The sequence below is a fragment of the Branchiostoma lanceolatum genome, chromosome 3 (assembly GCF_035083965.1).
Source record: "Branchiostoma lanceolatum isolate klBraLanc5 chromosome 3, klBraLanc5.hap2, whole genome shotgun sequence".
Classification (NCBI taxonomy): Eukaryota; Metazoa; Chordata; class Leptocardii; order Amphioxiformes; family Branchiostomatidae; genus Branchiostoma; species Branchiostoma lanceolatum.
In genome coordinates, this window is record NC_089724.1 from 26,056,099 (window position 1) to 26,067,146 (window position 11,048).

Consider the following 11,048-nt stretch of genomic DNA (forward strand, 5'->3'; position numbering starts at 1 on the left):
TGTCGAGATAACGTTTGAACATAGCTTTAATGCCCAAAGTAGTGCTTTAATGTCCAAAATAAATAAATAAATAAATAAATGAATGAATGGATAGATAGATCGATAGATAGATGAACGAACGAACGAACGAACAAATAAATAAATAAATAAATAAATAAATAAATAGATAGATAGATAGATAGATTGATAGATAGATAGATAGAGAGATAGAAATATAGATAGATAGATAGATAGATAGATAGAGAGATAGATAGAGAGAGAGATAGATAGAGAGATAGAGAGATAGATAGATAGATAGATAGATAGATAGATAGATAGATAGATAGATAGATAGATAGATAGATAGATAGATAGATAGATAGATAGATAGATAGATAGATAGATAGAGAGATAGATAGATAGATAGATAGTTGTGTATATGATCTCACCTCAGTTAGGGAGTGGGGTGGGCGCACATTCAGTCCCCCAACCTGAACCATGTTAGGCATGCTAGGACGAGGAAAATCCAGGACATTGTCGGTTCGAAGATAAAGCCACAGGTCCGTCCGTGACGTCACGCTCTGAATAGTTTCATCCTCGCCGATGTACGTGCGGACCAGTTCGTCATACATTCTACTCACACCCCAGTGCCCCATCATGCGGGCAAGTGTAAACAAGACAACGTTCTGAAGTCGTTGCACAAAGGTCATCTCGTCGGTAAAATCGGTATCTATAAAAGGAACATACGACAGAGGCAGCGGCACACCGGTGGCTTTTACGTCAAGGGAGTATAAAGGATCTCCCGCTGGCAAAACGGCGATGTAGGGGACCCGGATGTCTAGATGGGCTGAGAGAATAGCGCCGCAAGGAAAGAAGGAGTCAGAAATAACAACACTGTACCGTGATACCCTCAGTCGGTCCACCAGGATACTGTCACCAAGCAACAGGGAACAGTACTGTTTGGAACTTTGTGAATATGGTTTTATTAATTTGATATTAAATTCGAAGCGAGACAATACCTTAGCCGCGGAAAACGCTTGCTCCTGTAGTGCATTGAATCCTGCTTGGGTACCTCGGTCTTCAAATGCCTCAAACCTAAATTCAGGCCACTCTGCGCGTCGTTTTTCTACAATGTCCTCTGAAACAACAACATCAAGGATATGGCCTTTGTCCACTAAAGCACGGCCAATTTTGGCCAGAGCCATCCAGTGGCTGTTGACGTCGCCAAATGGCGGAGGCACCAACAGAACCTTCTCAGCGTTACACCTGTGTCTGATACAAAAACACAGGAAAACTAGCAGAATGGCGAAACATCGACGCTTCGGGCCAGTTCCCATCATTGCTGGGCTTGGTTCTTTCCAAATCTCGTGAACTGTTTTCAGGAGTGATCATTCAGTCTACTAAATCTGATTGACCTGTATCTCGGTCAGTGATTTGTTTATAAAGCAAAATTTCTATTATGCAAGCTGAGATGCGATTGGTGATCAGTGAGAAGCTGATTGCTTTTGGACCAATCACGACCGACAAGACAAGGTATCTGATGTTTGCATGGGGCCATAGCAATGGATAGCCAAGCTGGGTACACAATGAGCTGCTCGTCTCGGGTGGAGTTCTCACGGGTCTTCGGCCGCTTGCATGACCGAGAGGACATTGTCCGTCTTGGTCTAAGCTGTGGGTATCCGATATCCACTAGCTTCCATAGCAGGCTCTATGAGCCTTTTTTGGCTTATGATACACTTTTTGCTGATGACTTCCTTTTGTACTGGGTCGTTTGTGCAGCGGGTACTGGCGAAAGGAAGAGACTATTTGCTTATGCCCTCCTTGTGGTTTTCTGCGGTACTGCAGCGTAACTGCCGGTTTTGGTATCTGGTGTTCTGGACATGCTGCCGTGGTGATTTATCAGGCAACCCTTGGTTTAGAACTAGATGTCCGCCTCTGTTACAAGCTGCCCTCCAAGCTACATGCACTATAGTATAGGGGACAACGTAACAATTGAGCCTCCCAACATCTGCTTTGAGAGTCAGCGCGCATTGGTTCAAAGTTCAAAGTATCCGTACCGTCCTGCTTTGGTTCCCCGGAAGAAAACAGCACTGGAAACCCGGAAGCCAGTACTGGAGTCACTGTTTGGGGCTGTTTCGCGGTTTACGGGTCGGAGGTCTGGGGTCAAATGGAAACCCTATGAGCATTTTAATACTGGGCTGAAACTCTGGCAAAGCATTGAAGAAGACAGCGTTTGTCCAAAGATTTCAACGTGCCATACCCTGTCTGCAGAACGACACCCTTGTCGTGCCAAACAACGGAATGTAACTGTGAAACTTGTCGTGCCCTGCAAAGACCTGCTTGAGTCGAGCTGGGATACTTTGCCAACGGTCGTGCCATCGGCACCGAACAGATCGTCTGACAACACGTACAAGGGTATGATGAAGGTCTGGTTTTAACCCATTCAACACTCTTCGTCAACAACGCCGAATCGTGTGAAGAAGGGACAAAGCGTATGTACAGTTACTTAACATTAGGCTTTCAGTGGATGTTACTTTCGCGTCAGATCAACTATTGTTCACTTATCGTTGTTGATCTCTGGGCGCGGTAGATTGAGAAACGAAATCTTAGCTGCCCGATGTTGAGACGGTCGCACGTTAGTAGAAACACAGGCAGCTCGAAAACGTCACGACCTACCACCCAAACATCTGCTTGGAGGTCATCTTTGTTTGTCACCCACCCAGACTGAGTGTAACATAGCCTGCCCAGACGGCACCGTGACCTTGACCCCTTCTCTTTCACATTCCATACCGCCATGAACCCGGCGTCACACTGTCATCGACACGTACCCAGAAGTTCACCGAATCCCAAATTTGCCACCCAGAAAAATGTGCGTATTTTTTGCCTGAAAATCTACCCTGTTGCATTCATTGGACGGGTTCGGTGACCTGCGAACTTCGACCGATCTCTGGAAATCGCACAATGATCAAGAGGCGCGAGAGGACACCAGCAGTGCGCTCCCGGGAGAGAAACGTTTAAAATCGATCATCCACTCTTAGCCCTCTCGATCGAAACCTCTGCTTGAAGAATACTATTTTCCTGCTGTGTGGCCATACCGCCATTCTCAAGGCCAGAGCAGCACATTGGAACAAGAACGAGGTCATAGATCATCATAGTATCGCCATTACTTAAACCATGTTTTGAGAAACACTAACTTTACTGGAGATGTTTTGTGGACGTCTGATCTTTTGTATTGATAGATGAATCGATATGTGATCGATTGATGAATTCTTTTCCCATGATCACAGGTCAAAAGACTACAATGCCATGGCAACATCAGACAAATTCATCATTCCGCAATCTGCAGAAGACATCGCTCCCTCCTGGGTACAGCAGGTACTACAGCTGGACTACGATGACGTCACCATCACGGACGTCCATGTGAAGGGACCCATCAGCGAAGCTCAAGGATTCATGACCAACATCGTCGCCTTTGACGTCGTGGGGACCAGAAACGGTACACGTCAGAGCTACAGCCTCGTCGCTAAACTGACGGACTTTGCATCCACGCTCTGCCCTAGGGATAATCTAATAGACTTTGAGAGGGTTGAAATAGAGTTTTATTCCCGTGCGGTTCCCGAACTCCTATCTGTGTCTGCCGACGACCCTCTTTCTGATTCCTTTTTTCTCCCCAAATGCTACTTCGCCGCCACCGATCCAACCTCCATGGTGTCCGTCAGGGTGATGGAGAACCTGAAAACTCAGGGGTTCTCTATAAAACCCGACCTCCAGCCGTTGAGCCGCGATGAGATGATGCTGACCGTCGGGGCCCTGGCGCAGTTGCACGGCCTGTCACATCGCCTGGATGTCCGGTCGGACATCCCCCTTTCGGAGAAGTGCATTTTCGGACCGTTCTCCCCGCCGGTAGTAGCCCGTCTCTGCCAGGGAGGTTTGAAGACGTTCGCAGAAGCCTTTCCCGAGGAGAAAGACCTTCTGGCCCGTCTTGAGAAGGTCGTCAACGTCCCGAGATTCCTTGAAGACTTGGCGGACAGAAAGAGCCCGAGACTCAGGGTTCTTAACCACGGAGACTGCTGGACCAACAACATCATGATCAAGGTAACATATATTTATTACGTCACGTTTGATTTAGATGAAAATCAAAATACTGGACGTAACAGTCAACATTAATATTTGTTACGATGTTTCTCAAAATTTCTTTCAAGTTATATTTGTGACGCGTCCATATCACCAAATACATTACCAGGAAGTTCATTGGATATAGCCTGAGTACAAATGCTTTTCGCGAAAAGTATTGAGCCAGCGGTCATGATGGTACTTTAAATAGGATACATTGGTCTTGCAAAATAGCTTCTCATTTGTTAGTCTTAACTTACGTTATTCACAAGCATAGAATCAGGAAAATCAATTCATGCCTTCTCTAGTTATCCTGTATCGAGGTCACCGACAAAGTCACACCTGCAGTTCTTTAAAAAGCTGATAGGGACCTCAAACCATCACCACTTCTCCCCGAGCTCAAAAGATATCTGCAACCCAAATATCATGACCAGTACATGGACCATGCAATAACCAGTTACGCTGTAGTGCCAAAGAAAACCGTTATGTGACCATGGTCTCATTTTTATCTAATTATGTTTTTATATTTTTGAAAAGTACGACGGAGGCGTGCCCATTGCGGTAAAACTGGTGGACTGGCAGGTTATTCAGTACGTACCGCCGACCTATGACCTGGCCTTCTTGTTCCTCTGTTCTACGAGTTGGGACGTGTTCCAAAACCACCGGGATGCCATCCTGGCCCACTATCACCAACAACTGCACAACACCCTGGGCCGAAACGGTAAAATCTCCATTGTCACCACTCAGCTTTAACGGTAAAATTGGATGCTAAGAGTTTATTTGTTTACTTGGGCTGAAACGGTAGAATCTCCATTGTCACCATACAGCTTTAACGGTAAAATTGAATGCTAAGAGTTAATTTGTTAACTGAATAGTAAACTGCTCTCCAACCCCCAAAAATTTCACTCAGAGGAATTTTAGACCGAATTTCTCGGTCTTCGTCAGCTATCTGACCCAAATGCCGTAGACACGTAGACACAAACCTTCCCTCAACCGGGGCGGGGGGCGTTACCGACTTCTGACGAACTTTGACCCAGTGCTCACGTCACACGTGCGAAAAAAAATCACGTGTCTACAGCACTTGGGTCAAATAGCTGATGTAGACCGAGTGATTCGGTCGAAAATTCCGGTGAGTGACATTTTTTGAGTTGGAGAATTGTTTATTTCGCATTGTGTAATTTATCAACTCATGATCGGATGAACTTTCATGCTATTTTGCCTTTTGTCAATGACCTCATGTATTTCTGTCCTGAAAACTTGCACCTCGGCGACATTAATGGCATTCGAACAGTTTCGTTCATTGCTTTCACAAGCTGTATCCCCCCCCCCCCCCCAGAACCCTCGAAACTACAGAACTACACACTGGAAGAGTTGAAGACAGGTTTCCGCACCGACTGTGTGTACGGATTGTTCAGTCGCATCATGCGGATGGAGATAGTACTGCACCCAAACCCGGATTTCCTGCGGATGGTTCAAGAGATCAAGGAGTGGGGAGTTCTCTAAAGCCCTAAAGGACCTACATGTGTGACATATGGCATGCTTGCGGGGTGGACTAATAGTACAGTCTGTATGTGTATGAATGTGTGTATCATTAGACCGGTATGGCTGCCAATGTTACTACTGTTTTCGAGTAAAGTTAACGAGAGGTTGTCGTTCGAGTTCAATGCACACAACAAACAGATACGTTTGACGCCTGTGGTAGGAAAATATGTTATTCCTTTATAAACAGAATATACACCACCTACATTATACAACAAGGTCATAACATGCCTGTTAAAATCTGACCGTCTCTACATGAGCTTTTTAAAACGTGTACAACTTTATGTGTGTAGTATAATTGTGCTTGATACCTCGAAGTCGGTTAGACATTCAGTTAATGGAATATTAAAAACAAAAGTTATTATGTCAGTGACGAAAGGTGGTTCTTTGCAGAAATAAAACTTAATTCTTCTGTGATGATACAGATAATACAGGATACACATTAAATGCATCCGATTAAATAAATAAATAAACAATAAATTAATCGAAAAAGCTAATTGGGTCTGAAAAAGCTACATGTTTTGATATTGCCACTGTACAAACAGTAAAAGGTGATGCATTTGTAATCCGAACCTATATGGTTGAAAAGTCACTCATTGTCGTAATGTGATTATTTCAACTTTTAAAAGATTCTATGATCTACAGATATGAATATCAGAACCTAGCCTGGTTCATTGTGTTAATTAGTTTTTCTATACTTTTTTCTCATAGGCCGAAGTCATCAAGACATGTGATTGATGGGACGAACATAGCCTCCTGTGCAGGCTTCCTATAACGGCGGCATATATATTGGGGGGGGGGGGGGGGGGGGGGCCCTCGGCTATACAACTCCCTCGGCTACACAACTCCCTTGCCGGCATTAGAGACCCCCCCCCCCCCAAATATATATGCCGCCGTTATAGGAAGCCTGTAAAGGAGGCTAGAACGAACAGGCGTTTATTCGTGTCTAATAACAATGAATTATAATAAGTTGAGTTGAGATATCAGTCAAACATGTCACAATAGGGCAAAAATAAAAGTCATGGCAGCGGTGGGATTCGAACCCACGCCTCCGAAGAGACTGGTGCCTTAAACCAGCGCCTTAGACCGCTCGGCCACGCTACCTGTGTGATTATCAAAAAGCAGACAACTCTGCTTGGGTGTGCATGCAGCTTCGGGCAAGTCCAGGATATAAGCGCCACCGACTGATCGGCTCTGGAACTGAGTTGGAGGTAAGCCATGGCTAAAAATGTACATTTTTGGTGATCTAAAAAATCCTTGTTGCAGTTAAGTAATGGAATTTCATATATTTTTGTTTGTTTTACGATCCTACGTGGTGGTTATTAGATCCACTGAGAATTTTGGCTGAAATGTGCGCATGATACAGTCAAAATTTAGCGGATGTATTTCCAGCACCAAGGACGGCGTACCTTGAAAACTCCCCTTCCAGCACCAAGGACAGGTATATGATTCTATTTTTCAGTCTGAAAAACAAAAGATGATGCGCGTCTTTCAACGAATTACAGATACAGCGAAGTACTGAACCAAGAATAACAAACTTGAAATGGTAATTGTTGACAAAACGTATAGAACAATAAGAACGTAATCCAAACATAAAGTTCCCCACTTACCCCGGTGCTTCTCCAGCTTCCCTCTCCGAGATGCAATAAGATACATGTACTTTCGTATTTTCAGGAACTGACATATTGCAAGAACAAGACTCTCATAAGTTTTATGATATCATGGTGACGTCAGGGCCACGTCCATTTTACAAAGATTTGACCTATTGGCTAGTCTTCAGTGAGGGTTTTCCCTATCTCTACGACAATGTTACACATGTAGCTACCCTTGATGCCCTGTACAACAGCAGTTGAAGTACGCTAACGATACGAAGCTAGCGATAAAAAAGGTGCCTGCACCGCATACTCAAGGCACAGCCAACATGTACACTACTATAAAGGGAACACATGGAAGCAGCGTTTCATGAAATATAGAACATTCGTATATATTGATATCTTGGCAGGGCACATTCAGCCCGATTCCGTGGTGTAGCGGTTATCACATCTGCCTAACATGCAGAAGGTCCCCGGTTCGATCCCGGGCGGAATCATTTTACGTACCTATTTGTGAACTATTTGGATCTGATCCAAAATTCGTATCCATCAGCAACTTTACAATCTTGTAAAACAAGCGCCTTAGACCGCTCGGCCACGCTACCTGGCTGACAATCGTTTTTACGACACGTCTTCATTGTCAGTAGTTACCAGCTTCATTGACCGATGTATTAAAAGGTCCAACTCTAATCATGAAGCCACTATACTTTTCAAACAGGATGTTATCTTCAATACCTTGGTAAGGTTGTCATGGCTTGCGGTTTTAAGATTATTTACCTGCGATGTAATCAAAGAGCTAGTGCTGCTCTAAATTCACAATCTGTTCAAAAGTTGTTCCGATGCAAAAAAGTCATGGCAGCGGTGAAATTGGAAACCCGCGCCCCCGAAGAGATTTGTGCCTTAAACCAGCGCCTTAGACCGCTCGGCCGGGCTACCTACATGGAAAGAATATTTTAGACACGGAACTCTCTTTGGTGTCTCCACGTACATGCACCAATACAAACAATATGTTTGAAATACCAGCGCCGCCAACTTCTAATAGTTCTAAGGCAGTACTTTAATCGGAACAGGCTTAACCCGAAAGGGAAAAGTTGCGAATCTAAATAATAAAGAATATGAAATTAATGACATGTACATGTTAACAAGAGCTTTGCAAGAAAAATGAGTCAGCTTACAGATGTGATTCATATCACAGAGACTGTCATTCTCGTACAAGTCGGAGTACATACGCTACAAGTCGGGGTACATACGCTACAGGTCGGGGCACATACGCTACAAATCGGGGTACATACGCTACAAGTCGGGGTACATACGCTACAGGTCGGGGTATATACGCTACAAGTCGGGGTACATACGCTACAAGTCGGGGCACATACGCTACAGGTCGGGGTACATACGCTACAAGTCGGGGCACATACGCTACAGGTCGGGGTACATACGCTACAAGTCGGGGTACATACGCTACAGGTCGAGGTACATACGCTAAAAGTCGGGGTACATACGCTACAGGTCGGGGTACATACGCTACAAGTCAGGGTACATGTACGCTACAGGTCGGGGTACATACGCTACAAGTTGGGGTACATACGCTACAGGTCGGGGTACATACGCTAAAAGTCGGGGTACATACGCTACAGGTCGGGGTACATACGTTACAAGTCAGGGTACATGTACGCTACAAGTCGGGGTACATACGCTAAAAGTCGGGGTACATACGCTACAAGTCGGGGTACATACGCTACAGGTCGGGGTACATACGCTACAAGTCGGGGTACATACGCTACAGGTCGGGGTACATACGCTACAGGTCCGGATACATACGCTACAGGTCCGGATATATACGTTACAAGCTACAGGTCGGGGTACATACGCTACAAGTCAGGGTACATACGCTACAAGTCTGGGTTCATACGCTACAAGTCTGGGTACATACGCTACACGTCGGGGTACATACGCTACAGGTCGGTGTACTTACGCTAAAAGTCGAGGTACATACGCTACAGGTCGGGGCACATACGCTACAAGTCGGGGAACATACGCTACAGGTCGGGGTACATACGCTACAAGTCGGGGTACATACGCTACAAGTCGGGGTACATACGCTACAGGTCGGTGTACTTACGCTAAAAGTCGGGGTACATACGCTACAGGTCGGGGTACATACGCTACAAGTCGGGGTACATACGCTACAGGTTGGGGTACATACGCTACAAGTCGGGGTACATACGCTACAGGTCGGTGTACTTACGCTAAAAGTCGGGGTACATACGCTACAGGTCGGGGTACATACGCTACAAGTCGGGGTACATACGCTACAGGTCGGGGTACATACGCTACAGGTCGGAGTACATACGCTACAAGTCGGGGTACATACGCTACAGGTCGGGGTACATACGCTACAAGTCGGCGTACATACGCTACAGGTTGGGGTACATATGCTACAAGTCTGGGAACATACGTTACAAGCTACAGGTCGGGGTACATACGGTAAAAGTCGGGGTACATACGCTACACGTCGGGGTACATACGCTACAGGTCGGGATACATACGCTACAAGTCGGGGTACATACGCTACAGGTCGGGGTACATACGCTACAAGTCGGGGTACATACGCTACAAGTCGGGGTACATACGCTACAGGTCGGTGTACTTACGCTAAAAGTCGGGGTACATACGCTACAGGTCGGGGTACATACGCTACAAGTCGGGGTACATACGCTACAGGTCGAGGTACATACGCTACAAGTCTGGGAACATACGTTACAAGCTACAGGTCGAGGTACATACGCTACAAGTCTGGGAACATACGTTACAAGCTACAGGTCGGGATACATACGCTACAGGTCGGGGTACATACGCTACACGTCGGGGTGCATACGCTACAAGTCGGGGTACATACGCTACAGGCCGCCCATACTTAAGCATTATAGGCCAATGACACATGCACAGATCCAAAAATCAATCTCTTTACCAGAATTTTCAAACTTTACTTTCAAACGATAGGCCACTTGGTAGGTATTGGAGGAATGAAGCCGCTTTATTTTCTCATTCATGGTTGATGAGTTATAGCTGACCAAAGTTGACAGTTTCGCCGCCCATACTAATGTTGGACTTTTCCTTGCTTGAAAGCACTGCTTGCCTTACAAGCTCTTGACTGTGCAACTGAAGTAAGCTACGTATCTCTAGATGGCGCAATATCACCATCCGCCGGCCCACTGCAATACAGTGTGCGCACACGGAAGAGGAGAGGCAATGTTACAAGTAATATAGCACATTCGTGATATCAATAATTTGAGAACGTCCCAACCAGATTCCGTGGTGTAGCGGTTATCACATCTGCCTAACACGCAGAAGGTCCCCGGTTCGATCCCAGGCGGAATCATTTTACTTTTGTTTCATAGTGTTGACATCAGTTCAAAATTTCTTGGCTCCTATCATTAAACACTGTGGATTTAGAGCAGTACTTTGATTAACTTTACATCGCAAGTAAATAATTATAAAATTGAAAGTTGTGACAGACAACTTTACCAAGATTTTGAGGATAACTTATTGTTTGAAAAGTTTGATAAGAGTTAACGTTAGAACTTTTAATGAATGAAGACCTTTATTGCACATTTCTGCCACACTTGGCTAAGTACAGGTCACAACAAAAGATAATACAAGTACAGTTAACGGATACAAAAGAATATGACTATCATTAAATAAATTCTACTTCTCCTCGCTTTTCGGTTATAGTAGATATAAAAGAACAGACGTGTTTTTCAATGGGAGGTTTGTCTAGTCGCATTAGAAATATGAATTTTTGAACAGTACTTAAATGTGTGA

General features: G+C 45.1%; 1 protein-coding gene and 3 non-coding genes across 4 annotated transcripts; 3 read left to right on the forward strand and 1 right to left on the reverse strand.

Moving 5' to 3' along the window:
- The first annotated feature begins 3,428 nt into the window (after positions 1–3,428).
- On the forward strand, positions 3,429–5,620 carry LOC136431231 (uncharacterized). Its single transcript, XM_066422545.1, has 3 exons — positions 3,429–4,074; positions 4,630–4,813; positions 5,429–5,620. The coding sequence occupies exons 1-3, from the start codon at positions 3,433–3,435 to the stop codon at positions 5,593–5,595; spliced, it is 993 nt and encodes a 330-aa protein (XP_066278642.1). The 5' UTR covers positions 3,429–3,432; the 3' UTR covers positions 5,596–5,620.
- A 1,033-nt stretch (positions 5,621–6,653) lies between these two features.
- On the reverse strand, positions 6,654–6,735 carry Trnal-aag (transfer RNA leucine (anticodon AAG)). Its single transcript has one exon. It is a non-coding gene; the product is annotated as a tRNA-Leu (tRNA).
- A 912-nt stretch (positions 6,736–7,647) lies between these two features.
- Positions 7,648–7,720, forward strand: Trnav-aac (transfer RNA valine (anticodon AAC)). Its single transcript has one exon. It is a non-coding gene; the product is annotated as a tRNA-Val (tRNA).
- A 2,812-nt stretch (positions 7,721–10,532) lies between these two features.
- On the forward strand, positions 10,533–10,605 carry Trnav-aac (transfer RNA valine (anticodon AAC)). The gene has a single exon. It is a non-coding gene; the product is annotated as a tRNA-Val (tRNA).
- Positions 10,606–11,048: the final 443 nt, after the last annotated feature.